The sequence below is a fragment of the Schistocerca nitens genome, chromosome 3 (assembly GCF_023898315.1).
Source record: "Schistocerca nitens isolate TAMUIC-IGC-003100 chromosome 3, iqSchNite1.1, whole genome shotgun sequence".
In the NCBI taxonomy this organism is placed as follows: Eukaryota; Metazoa; Arthropoda; class Insecta; order Orthoptera; family Acrididae; genus Schistocerca; species Schistocerca nitens.
This window is the reverse complement of record NC_064616.1, coordinates 200493577-200518795: the sequence shown is the minus strand read 5'-3', so window position 1 is coordinate 200518795 and position 25219 is coordinate 200493577. Positions and strand designations below refer to the sequence as shown.

General features: G+C 40.1%; 1 protein-coding gene across 1 annotated transcript; it reads right to left on the bottom strand.

Moving 5' to 3' along the window:
- Nucleotides 1-24943, bottom strand: LOC126249146 (unconventional myosin-Va-like). The gene is made up of 5 exons (XM_049950800.1): nt 24814-24943; nt 24361-24710; nt 9159-9347; nt 8746-8964; nt 1-183 (listed from the first exon to the last, which is right to left on the bottom strand). Exons 1-5 carry the CDS (start codon nt 24866-24868, stop codon nt 1-3), a joined length of 996 nt encoding a protein of 331 aa, XP_049806757.1. The 5' UTR covers nt 24869-24943.
- Between the last annotated feature and the right edge of the window lie 276 nt (nt 24944-25219).

Sequence of the window (25219 nt, the reverse complement as noted above, 5' to 3'; positions counted from 1 at the left end):
TTAAAACTCCTCTTCTTTATCCTTTGAAATCTCTTGCCCAGTAGTTGAATGGTGATCTCTGAGGAGTAAATTGTGTTGTTCACCTTCAGAATCATCAGACAAGATGAGATCCTCCTCTGCATCACTGAGTTCATCAAACAAAGACAACACTGTTACTGGATTTGACATTTCCTCAACATTCCCCTTTTATTTGGTACAGACATTTGAATATTACTAGTAACCATGACTGTAAAGATTCAAAGAAAATGTAAAAAAATGAATAGAAATATAAATGCAATGTGAAGCATACTACTGCAATATTTGGTGTAAGCCCAGTAGCATAGGCATTAAACACTGAAAAATAAATAAGTTACTTATTGAAATAGAAACAGAAACAGAAATGGTAACATCAATAGTCAGATGGGTGGCAGTTGTCAACCAGAGCACACAATGTGGATAAATTTAGCTTTATACCCCCTAAGAAGAGCCATGTTCAAACAACAATAGCGGAGTACTGATCTTTAAGGATACAGGGTACTTATAAATGATGGAAAAATCAAAAATTTTTAATGACTTTATTAAATTCTATAATCTTTCCTGATTACATTGATATCTACATTATAGGGTTTCAAATGAAAAATGAGCTATATATTCCAAATTTTAAAGTTACGGTCGTGTATAGCGATGGGGACTCTAAAGCTTTCAATAAAATTAATGAGTTCAATGTTTATGGTGATACATTGGTAACAAAACTGGAGTGTTGTGGACATGCAAAAGAGGATAGGTGCTTGACTGAAGAAGCTATGAAGAGAAATGAAAGGAAAGTTGCTATCTAATGAAAAATCTTTATCTGACCGAGGCAGATTGACAGAAACTGAAATAGATCTTCTTCAGATTTATTATGCACTGGCTATTAGATGAACTGCACCTCTGAATGTTTGCACAGCAATGAAAAAAGCTGTATGGGCCACCTAATTTCATAAGTTGTTGACAGATGACCACCCTGTTCACGGACTTTGCCCTAAAGGAGCAGATTCTTGGTGTGGTTACCAAAATGCAAAAGAAAGTGGTTAAATATACCATCATAAGCATTCTCTTCCTGAGCCTGTCATGAATTAAATAAAATCAATTTTTAGAGACCTGAGTGACCCTTTTTTGCTTAGTAAATGTCTTCATGGGGGCACTCAGAATACAAATGAAAGTTTCAATCATTGCATATGGAAAAGATTACCCAAGAATGTTTTTGTAGGACTATATACGTTAAAAGTTGGTATACTAGATGCAGCAATATGTTTCAATGATGGAGTGATAGGAAGGTTGGAAGTCCTGAGAAATTTAGGCATAAAATATGGCTCTAATATGGACGATCAATTGCTTGCGTGCGACAGGCAACAGGTGCATGAAGGTGAAAGAGTCACTCTTCAAGTTACCAAAGTTGGGTATCACGGGGATATCAACCTCGTCCTGTCTGTCCCCAGATTGGTCTGCCGCTGTGGTTGCCCCGGTTGCTGCCCGCAGTGGGGCTGAGCCCTCGCCTGTGGTTGATTGGGAGGTCGTTCCAAGGCATGGCAGGCAGCGAAAGACATCACCCAGGCTGATCAGAAAGCCTCCCCGGTGTGTCTGACAAACAGGTTTCAGGCACTGTCTCTGGCTGAGCCAGATGCAGCTGCCTGCCCTGTTTCAGAGGACGATTCTCAGTCTTCAAGGTCCGGGCAATCACAGAGGGTGGGCTTATTGGTAGTTGGGAGCTCCAATGTTAGGCGCGTAATGGGGCCCCTTAGGGATATGGTGGCTAAGGAGGGGAAGAACTCCAGTGTGCACTCCGTGTGCATTCTGGGTGGAGTCATTCCTGATGTGGAAAGGGTCCTTCCGGATGCCATGAAGAGCACAGGGTGCAGCCAGCTGCAGGTGGTGTCACATGACGGCACTAATGATGTGTGTCGCTTTGGATCTGAGGAAATTCTCTCTGGATTCCAGCGGCTATCTGATTTGGTGAAGGCTGCCATTCTTGCTTATGAGGTGAAGGCAGAGCTCACCATCTGCAGCATCATTGACAGAACCGACTGCGGACCTTTGGTGCAGAGCCGGGTGGAGGGTCTGAATCAGAGGCTCAGACGGTTTTACGACCGTGTTGGCTGCAGATTCCTGGACTTGCGCCATAGGGTGGTGGGGTTTTGGGTTCCGCTGAATAGGTCAGGAGTTCACTACACTCACCTGGCGGCTACACGGGTAGCGGAGGCTGTGTGGCATGGACTGGGCAGTTTTTTAGGTTAGAAGGCCTCGGGAAAGTACGGGGTGGGCTGCAATCTCAACGGGTGCGTGGCAAATACAGGACGTGCTTGGATCAAGGAACAGTCGGAATTGTAGTTGTAAATTGTTGTAGTTGTGCTGGGAAAGTCCCTGAGCTTCAAGCGCTAATAGAAAGCACAGAAGCTGAAATCGTTATAGGTACAGAAAGCTGGCTAAAGCCTGAAATAAGTTCTGCAGAAATTTTTACGAATCTCAGACGGTGTTCAGGGGTTGGGTTGTTTTGGGGAAGGAGACCAGACAGCGAGGTCATCGGACTCATCGGATTAGGGAAGGGCGGGGAAGGAAGTCGGCCGTGCCCTTTGAAAGGAACCATCCCGGTATTTGCCTGGAGCAATTTAGGGAAATCATGGAAAACCTAGATCAGGATGGCCGGACGTGGGATTGAACCATCGTCCTCCCGAATGAGAGTCCAGTGTTTAACCACTGCGCCACCTCGCTCGGTGATGGTGTTCAGGAAAGATAGATTAGGCAGAATTGTGGTGGTGGAGTGTTTGTGTCTGTCAGTAGTGGTTTATCTTGTAGTGAAGTCGAAGTAGATACTCTGTGCAAATTGGTATGGGTGGAGGTTATGCTTAACAGCTGAACTAAGTTAATAATTGGCTCCTTCTACCGACCCCCAGACTCCGATGATATAGTTGCGGAACAGTTCAGAGAAAATTTGAGTCTCGTAACAAATAAATACCCCACTTATACGGTTATAGTTGGTGGGGACTTCAACCTTCCCTCGATATGTTGGCAAAAATACTTGTTCAAAACCGGTGGTAGGCAGAAAACATCTTCCGAGATTGTCCTAAATGCTTTCTCCAAAAATTATTTTGAGCAGTTAGTCCACGAACCCACGCGAATTGTAAATGGTTGTGAAAACACACTTGACCTCTTAGCCACAAACAATCCAGAGCTGATAGAGAGCATCATGACTGATACAGGGATTAGTGATCACAAGGTCGTTGTAGCTAGGCTCAATACCGTTTCTTCCAAATCCACCAGGAAAAAACGCAAAATAATTTTATTTAAAAAAGCAGATAAAGTGTCACTAGAAGCCTTCCTAAGAGACAATCTCCATTCCTTCTGAACTGACTATGCAAATGTAGATGAGATGTGGCTCAAATTCAAAGATATAGTAGCAACAGCAATTGAGAGATTCATACCTCATAAATTGGTAAGAGGTGGAACTGATCCCCCATGGTACACAAAACAGGTCCGAACGCTGTTGCAGAGGCAACGGAAAAAGCATGCGAAGTTCAGAAGAATGCGAAATCCTGAAGATTGGCTAAAATTTACAGACGTGTGAAATTTGGCACGGACTTCAATGCGAGATGCCTTTAATAGGTTCCACTACAAAACATTGTCTCGAAATTTGGTAGAAAATCCGAAGAAATTCTGGTCGTATGTAAAGTACAGAAGCGGCAAGACGCAGTCAATACCTTCGCTGCGCAGTGCTGATGGTACTGTTACCGACGACTGTGCCGCTAAAGCGGAGTTATTGAACGCAGTTTTCCGAAATTCCTTCACCAGGGAAGATGAATGGAATATTCCAGAATTTGAAACACGAACAGCTGCTAGCATGAGTTTCTTAGAAGTAGATACCTTAGGGGTTGCGAAGCAACTCAAATCGCTTGATACGGGCAAGTCTTCAGGTCCAGATTGTATACCGATTAGGTTCCTTTCAGATTACGCTGATACAATAGCTCCCTACTTAGCACTCATATACAGCCGCTCGCTCACCGATAGATCTGTACCTACAGATTGGAAAATTGCGCAGGTCGCACCAGTGTTTAAGAAGGGTAGTAGGAGTGATCCATCTAACTACAGACCTATATCATTGACGTCGGTTTGCAGTAGGGTTTTGGAGCATATACTGTATTCAAACATTATGAATCACCTCGAAGGGAATGATCTATTGATATGTAATCAGCACGGTTTCAGAAAACATCGTTCTTGTGCAACGCAGCTAGCTCTTTATTCACACGAAGTAATGGCCACTATCGACAGGGGATCTCAAGTTGATTCCGTATTTCTAGATTTCCAGAAAGCTTTTGACACCGTTCCTCACAAGTGACTTCTAATCAAGCTGCGGGCCTATGGGGTATCGTCTCAGTTTTGTGACTGGATTTGTGATTTCCTGTCAGGAAGGTCGCAGTTCATAGTAATAGACAGCAAATCATCAAGTAAAACTGAAGTGATATCAGGTGTTCCCCAGGCAAGCGTCCTGGGACCTCTGCTGTTCCTGATCTATATAAATGATCTGGGTGACAATCTGAGCAGTCCTCTTAGGTTGTTCACAGATGATGCTGTAATTTACCGTCTAGTAAGGTCATCCGAAGACCAGTATCAGTTGCAAAGCGATTTAGAAAATATTTCTGTATGGTGTGGCAGGTGGCAGTTGACGCTAAATAACGAAAAGTGTGAGGTGATCCACATGAGTTCCAAAAGAAATCTGTTGGAATTTGATTATTCGATAAATAGTACAATTCTCAAGGCTGTCAATTCAACTAAGTACCTGGGTGTTAAAATTACGAACAACTTCAGTTGAAAATACCACATAGATAATATTGTGGGGAAGGTGAGCTAAAGGTTGCGTTTCATTGGCAGGACACTTAGAAGATGCCACAAGTCCACTAAAGAGACAGCTTACACTACACTCGTTCGTCCTCTGTTAGAATATTGCTGCGCGGTGTGGGATCCTTACCAGGTGGGATTGACGGAGGATATCAAAAGGGTGCAAAAAAGGGCAGCTCGTTTTGTATTATCACGAAATAGGGGAGAGAGTGTGGCAGATATGATACACGAGTTGGGATGGAAGTCATTAAAGCAAAGACGTATTTCGTCGCGGCGAGATCTATTTACGAAATTTCAGTCACCAACTTTCTCTTCCGAATGCGAAAATATTTTGTTGAGCCAAACCTACATAGGTAGGAATGATCATCAAAATAAAATAAGAGAAATCAGAGCTCGAACAGAAAGGTTTAGGTGTTCGTTTTTCCCACGCGCTGTTCGGGAGTGGAATGGTAGAGAGATAGTATGATTGTGGTTTGACGAACCCTCTGCCAAGCACTGAAATGTGAATTGCAGAGTAGTCATGTAGATGTAGATGTAGATGTAGAAGCAAAAAGTGCGAAAAGGAAAGCCAAGAGGAAGCTTGAAGATGAAGAAATGCTACAGATGAAGACTATGCTTGAGGAATGTTCTGAGGCACAGTTTAATTAGACTCATATCTTCATTCGCAATTTCCCACAAGTTATGTTTTCCAGAATTCAGGTACAAATATTTCCTAAAGTTTATAAAGCATTGCTCTTATTTTTTCTGTATCTTGCAATAGTCCATACTTATGTAGTAGACCTAAGCTGTATTGCAGTATCAACTAAATTATAGGAAAAAAACATTTTTATTAGGAAAAAAATTATAAATATTAAAATGTAAGATGTGATATTTTTTATTCTTGTAATATGCATAATAGGTGGAATTAAAAAGGTCTAGTACCTCAGCCATCATGTCATGCATATCTGGTAAAAATTTAGTGTTCTTCAAGTGTATAACATTGGATTAAATGGTATCTCAATTTGAGTAAGCATTTCGGAAACAAATTGCATCAGTTTCTTTGTAATTTTTTTAACAACCCTAAGCAGGTTCAAAAATATTAAAAATAATTCTAATTTGTTTAGAAGGTATGCTGCATTACCTGATATCAACAAAAAAATTTGTAAAACATATACATTATAAACAGTGCCTAAAAAAAATAGGTGTTGATTTTTACATAATATTGAGCCAGAAAAGTACCCTGTATCCTTAAAGTGAAACTCAAAACTATACCAATTCACATCTGTGGACAACCCATACAGCTGATAACGTAAAAAAAAAAGGAAATTTCAGGGTGACATATGTCATCCACATGACTATTCCAGGGTTAATATGGTGTAATGGAACTCTGAAACTGGTTGCATAAAAAACTTGAATGCAAAAGAGATGGCTGCAGGTGTTTTAGTTTTCATTTCATAATGGATAGCCAGAGTTCTTGCAACAATCTATTACAAGGATGTTAACAAATCACATGAGGTTGCCAAAATTATTCTTATAAAAATAAAGTAACCTCAGTGTGGAAGTTGATGTTACATGCAAAACAATCAAAGAATAAAAATATTTGTTATATGAACTAAATAGTGATAAAATATAGTATTTTGAATATATGTCGTTCTGTCTCAAATCACTCCTGTGTCTCAAGACACCCCATTTTACAGTAATTAAAGTTATGAGAACATCAAGTAATGAAAGAACTTAGTGACGTACTATACAGCAAAAGAGGTATTTTTATCACTCATTAGAAATCAGGCATTCCCATCTCTTCAAGACAGTGTTTGGAACCAGCTAAAAGTAATTTACCTACAAGATAATCGTCATCAGAAGTTCAAATTCTCCAAATGTCAATCACCTATTTTGCTTTAATGACTGTAAGATTCCAAATTATGATAATATAAGTTTAGAGCTATATTTTTTTCTGAATCAGACATCTTATCCTGTTAATTAATCCAGTTAGTAATTATAATTTTGAATAATTTAGAATAATAAATTATTTATTTCAAGATGGATGTTATACTTGTAAATGGGGGATTTCAGAAACAGTGTAATAGTTATGTTTGTTGTACTTTTGTGAATTACTAACCTGAACATTCTCCATAAACCAAACGATAGTGAAGTCTTAGAATGCATGCTAAATGGTAAAATCTAGCCTAGCTGAATTTCAAAGCATTATGTAATTTCAGAATTCACATCATGTTCTTACATATCTCAGCCAATGGCCCTGTCACAGACGTAACACTGGTTTCTTTCAGATCGTCAAAGTTATGATCTGTTGAGCTTGGCTAGCACATCTGTCAAGCGCTATAGGCAAGCAAGGTACATTCAGCCCTTGTGAGACCAACCAAGGAGATACTTGACTGGGCAGTAGTGGCTCTGGTCATGAAAACTGACAATGGCTGGGACAGCAGTATGCTTACCACATACTACTCCATATTTGCATCCAGTAATGCCTATCAGCTGAGGATCATGTGGTGGTCAGTCAGTACCATTGGAACTTCAAAGGCCTGGTCAGACAGAGTTTAGTTTTTACCTTAAGTCTGTCTTTATGTAGTCAACTCCCTCTGAAAATTGCGTGTTCACAGTTGGCCAGTGTACAGTTAACATCTCTGCATCAGATTGCAGGAAAGTTCACATCTGAGAAGCACACTGCTAACATCTCTATTTCAGATCAAGTTAGAATGACACATGAATAACATATATATGTCACTTCTTGTTAAAGCCTGCATATTGCTTGCCTAGGGCTCACCATTCTGCGACGGTTATGGTGAAATTTTGTGCCTTCGTATACTACGCTCAACAACAGTGTCTGTAAAAAATATGAAACTGTTAAATATCTTTGAATTTTGAAATCACTGGTGAACTAGTAAACATTAACCTCAAAAGTACTAAAGATATGCAAACTGTTTGATGTTTTGTGTTAAGTATGCAGGTAACAATACTGTAAATCCTGTCATGTGCACTGATACAATCATAATTCTGTCACCATATATTCTGCCACTGTGAACTGTGTTCAAATCTTTGAAGCTGTGTATTAGTTAGGTGATTTTCCTTCTTTATGGAATTACAAAACAGGAGATCTTCTTTCTTTTATCTGCATATACTGTCAACTTTGAAACTAACTGGCCACCACCTACAATGTAGTGCCAAAATATTGGGTTGTCTTGTTTGCATTATTTAAATCTCTTCTTCCTGAGATCAGTTCTCAGTATGGTCTCTCAGTTCAGTGAGAAGTGAGACTTCAACACTGTTCAAAACCAAATGCAACAAAGAACCAGGTAAATAGAATTTTGCAACCTAATCAGATGAAAGCTCATCTTCAGTTATGGAACAGTCTAAAACAATTTTATCTTCCTGATAACATATAAAATTGAAAGCAACAGTATGGGTTTCCCTAAATTGATGATGTGATTCATTTGGCAAAACAGAATAGATTCCATAAGTGAAAGCCTTTTTACACACAATTTTATGTTAATTTTTAGATTCATTCTTGCATAAAACAATAAAATCTATCTTAGAAACTAGTACAGCATTGATAAAAAAACTAATGATCTGAGAAAAATATAGTAAGGAAAGTTATGCCAGAATGTTAATAATCTAGGAGTGGAGACCACTCATGGAACAGTACAGGCACTGAGTCATTGAAGAGCAGCATATACAATGTGTGTGTGTGTGTGTGTGTGTGTGTGTGTGTGTGTGTGCGTAACAAAGCTGTATTAATATGACAGCAGAAGATTCTGATAATAAAACTGCATAAAAAACTACCATTAAAAATACAATAACTACAAAAAAATTCATATGGAGGTCAGGAAAACATTCCAGTGTACCTTACTGTATAAAAACAGAGTTCTGGTTGCATAAAGTTTTTGTTTGGTTAGTAATTACTGCAAAAGTTAGATACATTTGTAAAAAGTGACATAAACAAACAACTGTAACCTTCAAAAAATTTATTGAGAAGACGGGCAATGACTTTCTTGTTGTGTCACACCACCACTGTTCAAGATGTGACAGATTACGCCTTATCTGCCACCCTTTAGTCAAATGACACAAATCCTCTCGAAGCAGTAGGTTATTCAGTGAAATGGCACAGATGAAGTAAAAAATCTGTAAAAGTAAAATACACAAGTTCATATAATATGGTAACATTTTTAGAGACAGTTTCTTTTGTTTTTATTTTGCAGTTCACTTGAGACCACAATCTGTATTATGCACAATACTTCAAAAACCAAGTGTAAATATCAGATTCATTCTAGCCAAGGACTGTATAGTTAACTGCTAAAAAGAATTTGGCACCTCACCTGCCTAAATATCTGGAGAATAATCTCTGAGTCAACACTATGGCACTGCATAATTTTATGAATAGAATTTAATTCCTGCAAGAGTGTCTCCAATGGCTGTATACTTGACAAGCTCCGTTTTGGTTCATGTTCAAGAATAGCTGGCACCACCAATGGACGTACCTTTTCTTGTATGTGCCCAGTAAGACTCTGTAATGACATTTGAATCTCAAATACTATTTTAGAGGGGGTTAAATATATCACATATGTGAATTCATAAAGCAACTACTACTTTCTTACATGATACAAGACCAAAACATTAATGAGTTGAAGCAAACTGAAAATAAGTCACACTTAAAATTTGTCTTTCTCCAATCTTTCAAGGCAGATATTCAGTCCACTCTGTGGCCAAATGAACAGTTTCTCAGTTATGGTGTTGTTTGTGCAATTATTTAAAAATAAAGGAACAAAGAAGGAAAGAAATGAAGAAGCAATGTACAGAGATATAAATTACTCATAAAAATGAGACTGTGATGTTTCTTAGCATTTACATGTGAAAAAAGAGAAAATACATGCACTATAAAGTATGTCTTCACTGTACTTTTGAGCTCTTAAAAATAGAAAGTGATTTGCAGAACCCATTGAAATACAGACTGCTTTGAACAACATTGTATGTCCACCTCTGTATAAAGTGAAAATGTTGCATCTCAAGCAAGGTGTGGATATCAAGTAAGGGAGAGTTACATGCTTCGTCATTTAGACAGTAACCTGAGAATCAGTCTGCACTTTAATACTATGTATCCATGTACTTGTCACACACTGTACATGTACTATATTCACTAGGTGTGATTCAATTTCAGCTAGATAATATTTTATATATGTCACAACTACTGTAGAATTTCACAGTGAATTTTAGGTTGGCAGCACATGGTTCTTGGTGGAGTCACATTTCCATGATAACAATGCATAAAATTATTTTGTATCTCCACAATTAGGACTAGCTATGTATTACTCCATATTTTTAATGATTATTAAACGCCACAATAACCAGGCAAAAATGGATGCTTCACTTCTAACAGTACTGTTGAATGCCAGTACCCATCACCCTACTAGAAATCTACACCAAGTGGTTATGTTCCAATCCAAAAGCTATATCCACCAAGGAAACAGAATTTCATTTAGGATTAAGTCTTGATAGTCTTACAGGCAGTAAATGCAGGTTTCTCTAAATACAGGGTGATTATAATTAAACTTTCAAAATCCTGCCAAGCATCTCACCCTCAACTGCTTCTTCCCCACCCTTACCATCACCTGTGCCACCATTTATGTCCACCCTCGAACCCCCATCCTGTATGACTTCCTGGCCCACACTGACTGCACCTCCTCCACCTACGTGATTGCTGCCGACCTCAATATCCACAGCCGTGCTCCTGCCGACCTCCAGGGTGTGGCATCGGTTTATCACCACCCTCCATGGAGACTTGGTTCCCCTCCCCCAGCACACCTGACCCGAATCCAACACCACTCCCAATGTGATCCCTGCCTCTCCCAACCTCCTTGGGTGCATCACCGCTGATGTCCTTGACCTCATTGGCAGTGACCATGCTCCCGTTCTCCTCACTATCCCTTATGGTTGCCATTCCTGTCCCTCTCATCGCCCTGACATCCCTCCTAAACTTGTCCGTGATTACTCCCGTGCCAACTGGGATGCCTACCGGGACTCCATTCACACCCAGGTCAAAGGCCATGACCTTACCCTCTAATCTCCTGATGACACCTCCTGCTCTGCTGCATTCCAGCACCAGACCTTGTCCTACACTGTCGCCACCCATATCCCTACCAAAGCCATCCACCCTCACTGCCCAGCCCTGCCCCCACAGGCCGACCTTCTCCTTCATGAATCCCGCCGCCTATACTGCTCTTTTCTCTGCACTCGTGACGGACACATCACCTGCCACCAGCAATTACACCAACACATCCACAACCTGCTTACTGTGAAGAAACGCATGGCGACAGGTATGTACGCAACTCAACACCACGCTCCCGATAAACTCTTCCAAGTATTGGTCTGCTTTCCATTGCTTTACTGGGAACCGCCCCACCCCGCAGTACCCTCTCCTCCTTGATGACCATCCCTGTCTTGACAACCTCAGTAAGGCCAACCACTTTGCCTCACACCTATCCAATGTTTTTTCCATCCCAGATGATCCCCAATTTGATTATTCCCTCTTCCCTGATGTCATCGACCGTATGAATACCTCTGTTACTCCCCTTGCTCCTAGCTTCTAGTGCTTGGGCCACACACTACCACCTGAACTTAACACTCCCATCACTACACAGGACATTGGCCTCACACTCCGCACTAAACACAACACTGCTCCCGGACATGACCGTGATACCTACTGCCACCTCAAACACTGCCCTCCCTCCTTCCTTGCAGTCCTTGCCACCCTCTACAAACATAATCCTTGCCACCAGCTTCTACCATGACCTGTGGAAAACCTCCTCTATCCTGATGTTCTCCAAACCCAACAAGCCTCCATCTGATGCCTCTTCCTGTCGCCCTATATGTCTCACCTCAGTGTTCCACAAGCTCTTGGAATCCATCCTTACCCAGTGCATCCATCACCACCTCCACCAAACCCACCTCCTTCCCAACACCCAATGTGGCTTTCGACCTTCCTTCTCTGCCGATGACCAACTACTACACCTCACTCATCTCCTCTCCCTCCAGCCTAACTCACGTCACTCTCCCATTTGTGTCTCCTTCGACCTCGAAAAGACCTACAACTGTGTCTGGCATCCTGGTCTCCTATTTAAACTCCAGACTTATGCCCTTCCTTTCAACTACATCCGTCTGATTGCCTCCTCCCTCTCCCACTGCCCCTACTACATTACCATCCATAAGGCCAATTCCCCCATCTCCTACCCCTCTGAAGGTGTGCCCCAGGGCTCTGTCCTCTCCTGTACACGGCAGATATGCCCCAACCCTCCCCTCCAGTACACCACCTGCAGTATACTGACGACACCACATTCCTTTCCCTCACTCCTGTCCTCCAACAGTCCCAACGCCTTCCCCAGAATCACCTTGACTTTTTGCCGCATTGTGTAACGAGTGGCTCCTGAAAATCAGTCCATACAAGACCCAGGCATAAGTAGGTTGTACCACTCGCTCCTTCCGGCTCCTTGATTTCTCCCTTACCATCTGAACCCGTCCTATCCATCCCTCCCCCACCCACACCTACCTTGGCCTCACCATTGATTATAACCTCATCTGGATACCTCATCTCCACTCTATCTAATCCAAAGCCCACAACCACCTCCGACTCCTCAGACTCCTCTCGGGCCGGATATGGGGGTTGAACCCCTCTACCATCCTCCACTCCTACAAATCCTCAATTCGTCCCATCCTCTGTTGTGCCAGTTCCGCCTGGATATCCGACCCCCCCCCCCCCCCAGATTCTAGAAGTCCCTCCAGATCCTCGAGAACCATGCACTCTGCCTCGCCTTCCATATACGCCTCCCGTCCCCCACATGGATCCTCTATGGCCTGATTCCTTTCTGCCATCTGCTCCTATTCCTCGAACATATCCGCATACTCTTCACCTCCCGCCGCCTTGATCCTCCTCATCCCCTGGTTGCTCCTCTCCTCTCCAACCCCCACCCTCTGCCACTCCTTCACTGTTGTGCCCCCCCTATCCTACATCTCCTTTCCCAAGGTAGCTTCCATCAACTCCCCGTCCCAGATAATTCCCTCTCTCCCTCCATTTATCCCTCCTATCAACTCTGATCCTCACCTCCCTCTCCTTTCCTCTGTCCTTTCCCCAGGCTCCCTCTTCCCCCCCTTCCATCCTGTTTTTTCCCCGCCTACCCTCTCTCTGCCTCCCTTCTCACCCCCGAGTCCTTTCTTCTCTCGCCTCCACTACATTTCCCACTCCATCTCGCTTCCGCCCCCCCCCCCCTTTTCTGTGTCCCATCCCTCCAACGGCTCCCCCTTTTTTCTTTTCCTCTCCTCCCTCTATTTCCCCCACATAGATCTGGGTCTGGGTCTGGGTCCTCCTCCCCCCCCCCCCCCATCTGCTGCTGTGTCACCTGTATAGTGCTGTTGTGAGTGAGTGTTCACTGTTGTGCGTCCCCTGTCAGTGTTGTGAACGGCCGCCATCCTGTTGCTATTTATTTTTTTTTTTTATCTCGTACGAACAGAAACCAGACTGTCGCCGTGTTTTTTAATTGTGCCCGTCTACATTTGTGTCTTCATCCACATTGTCACAGCTGTGTTTTTATATTTTAAATTCCACAACTTACTGCCATTTTACAGTTTTTTTTACAATGTCATTGTTTTATATCCTGTTCTTGTTTGTTTCTATTCTTATTATGTTTTTTAACTTTTCTGTAGGCTGTAGAGGAGCATATTACGATGCTGCCAGCCCGCCCCTCCCTCTGGGGAGGGGGAATTGAAATCCAATAAAGAAGAAAGGCATTGGTCCAATGACTGTGTCTGGCATCCTGGTCTCCTATTTAAACTCCAGACTTATGCCCTTCCTGTCAACTACATCCGTCTGATTGCCTCCTTCCTCTCCCACTGCCCCTACTACATTACCATCCATAAGAGAAAATCCATGGAGAAAATGATTCAGAACTTTGAAAAACAGATTCTTTTGGTGTGCAACCTGGTAGAGGGAGGAAACAAATTGATTTGGCATCAGTGGAAGCAATGGCCACAGCAATTCAGAAGGAGATGAGTAGTGGTGGGCAAACGTGTAGTGCACGGAGAATTGCCTGAACACTGGACATACCAGTGAGCTTGGTGCATAAAATCCTACGAAACATCCTTCTTTCCTATCCATTCAAAATTACCCATGTGCATGATTTGCTTCCTGTTGACCTGCCAGCAAGAGAGACCTTTGCTTTAGAACTTCTTGCTAGGATGGAAGTGGACATTATTGGCCGTGTAAGATTTTGTGGACAGACAAAGCCCACTTCCATCTGACAGCATATGTTAATACACAGAACTGTTGAATATGGACAACAGAAAATACACACGCAAATCAACCAGTACCTGAAAAGGTCACTGTGTGGTGCAGGTTTACAGCATCATCTATCATAGGGACATATTTTTTCAAAGAGACATGTTCTTCCGGTCCTGTTACCTGCACCGTCACTGGTAAGCGCTATGAGTGTCTTTTGTGCAACCATGTTATTCCAGCTCTCCAACCATGTGAATGCGTGGATGCTATCATTTTTATGCAAGATGGCACACCTCCTTACATTGCAAATCCAGTTAAGCAACTGCTGAAGCGCCATTTTGGAAATGCTAGAATTATCAGCCACAATTTCCCTACAGCCTGGCCATCCCAATCGCCTGATCTTAATCTGTGTGAGTTCTGGCTGTGGGGCTATCTGAAAGATGTTGTGTTTAGTGTTCCAATTGCAAACTTAGCAGCATTGAAGGCATGCATTGCGCAACACGTTCTGAACGTGACCCCGGAAACACTTTGATCAGTTGTGGAATACGCTGTTCCTCGATTTCAACTTGTAGCAGAAAATGGTGGACAGCATATTGAACACCTCTTGCACCAGTCGCATGGAAATTGATAATCTGATTTGATTTTGACTGATGCTTTTTATTCAGTTTTTGGTATTAGGAAAATTAAAAATCGATGTGATTTATGCTTTTTATGTGGTTTTTGGTCTCAGGACAATTAAAAAATGTCTTTTCCTATTTGATGTGATATGACCTTGTTGGGGTGGATGGGCTCACATAATTAACAGTATCAAACAAGTACACCCATGCACACTGAGTAGTACAGTTTATTTAATGTCAAACGTATACCTTAGGCATTTTTGTATGATTCATTTGTCTTTTGTAGTTGACCACTATTAAATTATGATGCTTACAGTGCCATCTATTGCTACATTTTGTAACTATTTATTTTTTTATCTGCCATACGTTGTCCCCCTTCTCCAATAATATTCTGATGCAATTTGATGTCATTCTGACCAGTGTTGTTATTGCTATAGAGGTTTGAAAGTGTAATTTTAATTATAATCACCCCATACATAATTAAAGCACATTGTAAATGTGGCTTCATTCAATAATAGGCTAGATGGAAACTGTTAGATCTCACACTCAGGTCAGCTGGTGAGTGATCATTGCCTCACTACCCACAGTGGGACAATATTATGCGAAATATTATGTGAAATTAATTTTTTCAATTTTATTTAATCAATTCCAATGAATGTTCAATAAGTTCCTGTTTCTTGTTGTACATGAATCCACATTTCATCTACATGTGGACACTGTATTTGGTATGCAGAAGTACTTGGTATTGTATAGACTAGGGACTGTAAATATTTTGTGCACAACAAAATATTCCAGAATGATATTTTCACTCTGCAGCGGAGTGTGCGCTGATATGAAACTTCCTGGCAGATTAAAACTGTGTGCCCGACCGAGACTCGAACTCGGGACCTTTGCCTTTCGTGGGTAAGTGCTCTACCAACTGAGCTACCGAAGCACGACTCACGCCCGGTAAGTGCTCTACCAACTGAGCTACCGAAGCACGACTCACGCCCGGTCGGGCACACAGTTTTAATCTGCCAGGAAGGTTCAACAAAATATTGTTTGCAAGAAGTTAAGTTAAATAAGATGTCTGTAGACTTTCAAGAACAACATACCTATGATGAGGGAGTACATGAAATGGCTCATAGCATTTCTCAGCAACTGGTAGAGGGCATACAGACTACCATAAGTACTTCTTATTTTTACAGTACATATGTAAAATGAAAACAAGTAACTGCTTGTTTGGTAAATGTTAGGCAGCAGTTGTTTATGGTAAACTGAAGTTTCAACTCTCATATTTGGCAAGCATTAACAAAGTTTCTTCAATCCCCAATTGCTCAAGCTTGGAAAAAAAACTAACATTCATGATGTCGTTGAAGTATTCAACGTATTTTAAAGATATTGAAGTGCTGATCTAGTAATGCTTTCTTTGCTATCTTTACTTGCAGCTGAAGCATCTTTCATTGGTCAAATCATAAATAAAACCTGATATTGAGGCTTCATTTGGAGCAGTGTGCATTCTTAGATTTTTTTGTCACTTGGAAGTTATTACTTAATTTCTTGTGTCTTTCTGAAACATTGCCTTTCTATACTTCAGTCTTTCTCACTGTGCTAGCAGTGCACAACTGGGGTAATTTTTTCTCCTGTGAATTTTCTGCATATATTACAACTTTTATAAACAAAGTAAATATTCTTATTGGGTTTTACAAACTGAATGAAGCAGTAACATATCAGTCTGACAGCATTTCTGAAATTTCATGTATAGTAGTCCCAACTTTTGCAAATCCATGATATGTATTATGGTATTGATGGAAAAACGAAATGGGCCAAGCATAGAGTCCCTCTAGCAAAAACTGCTCATGAGAATATTGTGACATTGCTTTCAGGAGTAAAGGATAGGTAAAAAATTCAAAAATGGCTCTGTATCATGGGAAAGTATCTTTATCAAACACTGTAAGTGATGGCATTGTGAAAAATACAAGCCAATTTTTGAAAGCCTTGTCGCCAGTTTCATAAAAGCCTCATCCCTACTTTGTGGAGGCCAAGTTTATGAGTTTGTGAAGCAGCTTCTGGTGCAATACACCACTAAGAATTTATCGCTGCCACTACTGCACAGCTATGCCCCAGGATCAGGTAACAGGATAGGAGCACTAATGTTCTACAACACTCCAATAAATGAGTAACAAAGTCACACAAATGAGTTTAAAAGTTTACTTATCTTTGTGACTAGTTTAATATTGAAGTCTGCAACACTGCTTGTGATATAACACAAAAAGGACCTCAATGGCTGAGTGCAAATAATCATAGGTAAACTTCACAATACATAGCAAATGCAACTACAACTGTCTGTTCACTTCTAAGAGTTCACTAAATGACATTCCTTGTCTAAGTCAGCCCTAAAGGATAAACTATAGGCAAGCGGGCAAGAGCTGTTCTTCTATCTTCCAAGTAGGCCTCTGGTCATTGGCAGATTATGCTCGGCTAGCAATTGGCCAACGTGAAGTTGATATCTTCATCCTCAGTGCCATCTGTGGTGCTGGTGGAGCTTACACAAATGGCGAGTCTCTATGGCACTGGAACCAGTTTGCATCTTTGCACCTATGGTGCTTTTGCCCTGGCTGTGTCTCGTTCAGATGACACAGCACCAATAAATAGACAGAATGGCAGCAGCAGGTTATTCAAAGAGTGCTTGAGACTGTCTAAAGGCAAGTCTTGAAGAATCATCTACTTTTATTAATGTTTTATATGACAAGGGAATGAAGAAGTTAAAGAAGCTAGATCTGATTCAGATTAATAAAACAGGGGTGGAGTTTACTTTAGTTGTTCACTTACTGTGATTATTTTTTAGTCCTGTTATGAGAGAAATTGTGAATGTAATGATAAACTATGTGAAATATTTAGAGGTTAAGCAATATATATCTTTCATTTCATGTTTATACATATTTCTAATGTGTTGTTAATAATAAATAAGCAATTTACTTGATAAATGTAGCTTTGTGCAGAACTTACAGCTTAAAAATGTGAAAATTGTCTTCATTAGAAAAAATTTAAAATGGGAATAATCATGTGACAATGATAGCTGTGAGTGACAATGGGTCAGTTTATAGCTGAGGGTAGAATTCAAGTCCTTCAAGGGTGGAGGCTGGAACAACTTAATTACATCCTCCAGCACAGCTGACTTCCCACCTCTCCCAAAGGTGTATATCACCATGGATTGGTAGTCTAAAAATTACCAATTAAGCTACAATTATATATGAATTATAACATTTAACAGAGTACCCTGCTGCAGTATGGCATACAGGTTACCCCAATCCCCTTCTCGTCTCTCTTCTTCTTCCTTACACACCCCATACATGAACAGCATCACATGCGATCGAGAGGATAGGCACACAACATGCCATCTGAGCTGTCATGGTAGCAGGTTTGCAGGACAACAATTTCAATGCATTTGTGACATCAAAGTAAAAGAGACATTGGGTTGAAGTTTTATGAACTTTATTTGCAAACGTTGTAGTTGACATAGTTGATATTCCAGGTGGGACAACACTACAGTTTTTCTGCCTCTTACTGGGGCATGAATGCATTGATTTTGACTGTGCAAATGCCTGTTTGATAGGTGCTGTATAGAGGGCAGCATCTGTGCACACTGCACAGCCTGGTTCACCCTGCATCAGTTTGTCATCAAACAGGAACATTCTTGTGTTTTTTACTGTGTGGAGCAGACAGGAAATGAAGCACTATCCTTGGCAGAAAAAGGCAGACATGCACAGTGCATACAGGGTGGCAAAATGGAAATGCTCACACTGCCCAGCATTTGTACGTTCAGTGTTTTCCAAATCAATGAGTGCCATATCAATGCACATTTATTGCCATACACATATCCGTACAAGTGACAGGTTCATTTGAGGTGTTTTCCACTAGTACATTCTCGTAACGGCACATGTGCATTTAAGGCCTACTTCGAAACCTGGTGTATTCATTTTGTGTTACAGGTGCAAAGATCTGACAGATGCGGTCATCAACGCACAGTGCATACACAAGACCTTGAAGAGGAGACATTAACATTGCTGGAAAATACACTCTCAACAAGGTTGTGGCATGTTGCATGGAAAATGGGTATAAGCCATTTCACAATTTCGCATGTGTGGCATGAAGATGATTTATATCCCTACTGCCCTGTGCAGGAAAGTCAGTTGCTGGTAGTGCCTTTGAATGCTGTATATGGTATGGATACAGCTGGTCCTCATGTAACACTCATCAGACAGTCATATGGTCAACATTCAGTGTTGCAGCCACAGGTCTTGTACTGACACTAGGGTTGTTATCAACTGCAGGAAGAATTGCTGCCTCCCACTGCGGAGTCCTCATCCTTCTAGGCCTTCCCTGATCATGAGTATTGGGCTTAAATTTCCCACGTTCCCCAAGCCAATGATCAGTGGCTTCAAATGTTTCCCTGTCAGAGCACCTTCATTCTCGAAATCTCCCCCGCTACAAACATCGAGTGTGAGTGCCATTGCCATCAGCTGATCCATACATCAAATGAGCATCCACCATCTCTGCATTTTTGTACACTGCCACTATATGAGCCAAGTCTCTGATTAACTGTACACAGTAACCATGTGCCTGCAATGGCCATACTGATCACTGTAACAGTTGATGTTACCTGTAAAGAAGCAATGACATATGTTGCATTGCAACAAGGACACACAAAACAAAACACTGGGAATGCACAACATAAAAAGACATCACCAAGTGTTCCATGATTCTAACGTTCCGTCCTTGTTTGTTTCCCATGATTAATGAGTTGGAGAAAATGAGTTGTAACAAGGAAACAAAGCGTTTCTAGACTCATGTCCATACAACATAATTTCTTCTTCTACGTGAGAGGAATGTGTCCTGCAATTTGTGCCATACATCTTTGTTACACTCTCTATGTATAATTTCACCAAACAAATAATGATAATAGTTCTTTTGGTGTAATACAATATATTCAGTGTCACAAGAGTATAATAAATTATTGTAAAGTTAGGGCTGATTTGTTACTGCTTAACTGATAAATCACAATGTTAGTAAGTACAAATATGAACTGCTTCATCAGAATGCAGCTATAAGCCAAAACCAGTAATGTGTATAGTGCCTAGTATGATTAGAACTCACACTATTTAAAACCTTTTTTAGAAAGTTTCGAAGTATGCTGTTTGGATTACATTTAGTTACAAAAATGATTATGGGAGTGCAAAGATATTATTTGTGAATAACAATATTTTACTCATAGGCCATATTCGGAGTGTAGTGCCTTTTTCTACAAATTTCATCTGTACATCCTCTCAAACCACATAATGATGGCTGCTTTATATGCCTCCTTGAAAAATATTCCAGCCTATGCATTTATTCACTTTCAGAGAAAAAAATAAAAAAAAATTATATTAGTCCCAATATGGGCTTTAAGCCAACTATGCAGATTTTTTAAACTTAGTACACCTTATACAATACTTACAGTTAAGCTGCTGTGAAAGCAGGTGCACTATCATGATGAAACATGATCCCATATGTAAGTAAAGTTCCCAAATTCACTACATCAATATTTATATTTCATTCTGCAAGATCTCAACATGTAGGGGAATATTTTTGAATAGAACAAGCATCATGTCATTATCAGTGCACATCTGGTTTGCTAAACAATCACTATTGCACAATATAGTTGTCACATTGTCACTGAAAAGCAATACTTGTAAACTCAAACAGAGCTTTTTTCATGGTCTAGAACAAGAGTTTTATATGGTCATTGACATCAATATCTTTGATGGACGGGTTTTCATATTTTAGTGTGAAATTCTCCTTTGTACATTCCTTTGCTGTATTTCTTCTTCAAAAATGATGTCTTGAGAATAAACATTTTAATTAACAATTTTTTACAAGAACTCATACCATTTGAATGACTGAAGTCAAGTTAGACAAGTATCTAACTTTACATATCCCCTTAAATCGAAGTAAAAGTCTAACTACTCATTGGAACTCTTTGTGTCTTTATATAGTTTTTCTATGTGCACCAGAAACTTCTCAAAGCCTGAACTTTTCTTGTTACCATACTTTTCAATTAAGCCCTCATTTATAAACAAATATTCTACAATTACAATATTTCAGTAACAAGTTATTATTATTCAAATTAATTTCAGATTTGAGATGGGATTTTCCAGATTTTGTAGCTTTGTTTACATTATGAATTTACCATAATTTTCATTTAATGACATGCTTTTCATGAAACCAATTAAATTTCCTTATTCTTGTACCAGAAATCTACACTTTGAGTAAAAGACTGAGTCTAAACTACCACAAAAAAATTCTTGACATTTTGCATACTCATTACAGATGTAGTATACAGGGTGGTCAGAAAATGTGTGAAATGCTTGTAGGGATGTTACAGGGCAGGTTGTACTGAGACATAAATGTTCAGAAAGAAATTCGATACATTGCTCCGTTTCTGAGTTATTTAGCATAGAATTTAGCCAATTGGGGCATCGATCGCTCACATTCAGGCGGCCTGCCAGGGGCAGTGTTGCCCAATGAGTGCTTTGTCTTGTTAGCTGAAACTTGAATTTACACGTGCGGCGATCTGATTGGCTAACTTCAATGCTAAATAACTCGGAAATGGCGCAACGTATCGAATTTTTTTCTTAACATTTATGTCTCAGTACAACTTTGCCTATAACATCACTACAAGCATTTCAGACCACCCTATATAGTGTAATACAAATGTGCAGAACTATACAAATAGCTATTTTCAGTTTCTGTTTGTCTTCCTTTATTTCAGAATCACCAATAGGATGATAATCCCTTTTTGGAAAGTATTATAGGCACACTTGCATACCGGCATAATAACATTCCCAAAACAAATTCTTCTATTAATTCCAAATGAAACAAATTAAAATAAATTCTTCTATGTGATAAGTAGTGTCACATAATATGAATACAAAATGCATACAAAATCATCAATAGAATGATAATCCCTTTTTGGAAAGTATTATATGCCTACTTACATAACTGCATAATAACATTCCCAAAACAAATTCTTCTATTAATTCCAAAACAAAAAAATTCAAATAAATTCTCCTATGTGACCAGTAGTATCACATAATATGAATACAAACATGTATCAGAAAGACAATATAAAACCAGGTACTGAGTACTTCATTAACTGAATGGCCTAACCCCCATGATACATTATACATGAAAACCTTTTGTTTTCTGCTTCTCCAAAATACTTCTGAGTAGCATAGTAAACTGTATTCCCCACCTCCAAGTAACTTGGTAAAGTACACACTAGCATATCAAACTTCAGTTATTGTCTGACTAACTGTGCTTGTGCTAGCCATCCAAATGCATGGAATAAAGTGCCCATGATTTTTTGAATGTGCACTTTGCTTTTTTCATATTAGCTGATGAAGATCCAGATGTGTGACTGTCAGTTTGCCTCTCAGTAAATCACCACAACCACTTTTTGTAATCATTTGAAACAACTTAATTCTGGTGGCTTAGAACAGAATTTAGATATTATACAACTGTTTACAGATTACTTAGCCTTCTGTACACTTTAATTATCCAGTGTGATATTCTCCAACTGCAAACTTTACTGAAACAACTCCTTGCAGTCCTTACATACAAACACTTAAGCACAGCCTTAGAGGTGGCTACCAATAGAAACTCTTGTGCACACATAATTGTAGGTATCCTCTTAAAATATTCCCCATATATGAAACAGGTTCTTTAGAAAGGTCTGTTTCCAAAATGCCCAGACCACTGTGCATAATTAGCAAATATCTGTAAGGGCTGAATTTATTGGACCAATGAAAGATTAGGAGCATGGAAATTAAATACACCTCAAATGGTAAATACAATCTCTCAAGGCACTAACATGTCCTCAGACCCACTTTGAACATCATTCCCAATTGAGCTCCATGACTGAGAGGCTGTCACCACCATGCACAGTGACACAGCAAAAGCATGTCCACTCCTCATTATAGTTACTCACTATAGAAATCTGCAGTAGTACATTAGATGAGATATCATTAGTACAAGTCTTTCTCAAAAATGAAACCTTTCCCAGATTTACAAGTAACCCTCTAAAATTTTGAGTAAAAATTGTGTTACTCTACACAAATATATAAGAATGAGGACTATCTTGAAAATAACCTTCATGTTCATGTAGTATGAGAGACAGTATGGGGACTGTAGAAGTCAATACACTGACTAATGAATCATGTCAGTGTGCTTAAGCACACTTGTGACAGTGAGAAAGCCACATAACTTCTCATTTGCCTACAGTTGCTGTTCAAATTGGGAACTGCAACTGAAAATTCTGCCAAATGTGAAAGCTAATTTACACTGGAAAATGTATCTCAAATTAGTTGAGTACAGACAGGCACAACATAATGGTTGCTAAAGATTTAAGTTTTCAGTCAAAAGCTTTCTTTGGATATAGAGAACACATACATGTCCACTGTCTCCAACTGTCTCAGATGGAGACTGTGTCCATGTGTGTGCAAGTTGTGCTTGTGTGAATGGGTGTGTGTTCTCTACTTCCAAAGAAGACCTTTTGGCAGAAAGTTTAATATTCAGCAGATTTTTATTTGTGCCTGTCTGTGACTCAGTGCCTCCCTTATGTGGTGAGTGGCAACCCATCCTTTTCGTGATACTGTTGTTATCCTTGACAGAGTTTCTGTTGTTCAATGTAGTTTATATTCATTACAAAATTTTTGCTGTATAAGAATTGAATGTGATAAGTGAAGGTGATGTGCATCAGCAGTAGTGTTTCTTTAAAAGTGTAAGGAGGAATGTTTATGATAATGATAGAAGTGGAAGTCCACCTGTAATCTGCAACAAACTGGCACAGAAAATTCATCAAAAGAATTTGTATGTACCTGCTTGATGACAATAGTTCTTTTTCAGATAACTTTCTGCAGATTTCTCAGAGGGCTTTATACAAGATTATGCCCACACAATTAGAGCACCACAAGTTCTGTGCTTGTTGTATTCCAAAACTACTTTCTGAGAACCACAAAACTCAGCTGATAACTGCTTCTCTGAACTTACTTCTCCCTTAAGATCTGCAAAGCGTGGGGTAAGGTTGGTAAAGGGGCTGTTGGGGAGGAGGGGGGTGAATGACCAGGAATTACTGGAGGATTTCATGAATGGGAAGCTACACAAGGCTAACAGTGCAGATGGAAGTGGCATTGGCAGTGACTATCTGACCACCAAATGTTACTGTGGAGAGTTGATGAGTAAAGTAGTTAGTGACTTTAGTAAAATGTGGTAGGCTGGATGTAATTGAGTGAAGGTGTTAATATGCAAGAATGAAGATTTCCTCAGTAGAAACACAATAACAAAACATAATGGTATGTCACTGAAGGCTGGACTTATGGATCTTAGGAAGCAAGTAGGAAGTGGTTTTCCCGGGGGTAGTAAAAGTGGGGTAGGAAACAGATTCCACAGAATATTTTTGAGAAGGATCTTGACTTCTGGGTTGATGTGACTGCAGCATGCCTTACAGAGGTTAGTTACAGGTTAGTTACATGTTCTAGTGATACATTACTGACACAAATTACTATCTGGGATCTGTTGTTTGTACAACTATTACAGAGTTACAGTAAGTATGAGGCATACCTGGTAGATTTCTACAGTAGTATTGTAAAGAACTTGTTTGTATTCAGAGAGATAAAAATTCCTTAGACACCGTTCATTCTGTCTGCGAGTATTTACAGTCTGGAATTTTCTGTCTCTACTATACTGTTTCAAATTATTCAGAAGTCTCACAGTATTTGTCAGCCACAAAACCATTGTATCTATATCATCATGTCTTTCCTTCATAACTTTCTTGATGGTGTTGACAGTTGCTGTAAGCAGTGACCATAGTTTCTCATCATCATTTGTATAGTCTGTGTGCCTAATGCACATGAACAGAACGTAGGCAGGCAGTTCTGGCAATAGTGTTACAGCAATACATGGCTTCAACTCTGCAATTGCAACAATCAAAGATTAAGAAACAATGCAAGTAACTCAACACAGAAAAAGTATGAATGAACATCATTTAAAAAATGCACAGGTATGTGTACTGACCAAATATCAGATGCCAAACAATTCGTTGAACATCCTTCTTGTGAAATTCAAACATGCCTTGATAAATGCTCTCCTTCTTTCTTGGCACTCTCTTCTTTCTTGTCACTTTTTTTTTATTGCCACACTTACATTATTCTTTTGATCTTGGCTCTTCACTAGAGCTTTCTGTGTTGCACTTTCAACTGTTTCAGCTTTGTTATTTAATTTACTCGCCAACACTAGGAGAAAAGTAATGTTCTTTCTGAAGGAGCTGTTACACAGTCATCATCACTGCACTGAACACACACACACACACACACACACACACAGAGGGAGATGGGGAAGGGGGAGGGAAAGGGAGAAAGAGGGGGAGAGATGGGGGAGGCAGGGAGAGAGGCAGGGGGGAGAGGCAGGGAGAGAAAGGGGG

Bases quoted from the DNA above. Each gene is read 5' to 3' on its own strand.
- LOC126249146 (XM_049950800.1), bottom strand. From the start codon at position 24,868: ATGTTTGAATTTCACAAGAAGGATGTTCAACGAATTGTTTGGCATCTG. The intron at 24,711-24,813 runs GTCAGTACACAT...TTGCAATTGCAG, and splicing joins TGTTTGGCATCTGATATTTG to AGTTGAAGCCATGTATTGCT. The intron at 184-8,745 runs GTAATTACTAAC...ACCAAATAAAAG, and splicing joins AAATGTATCTAACTTTTGCA to GGGAATGTTGAGGAAATGTC.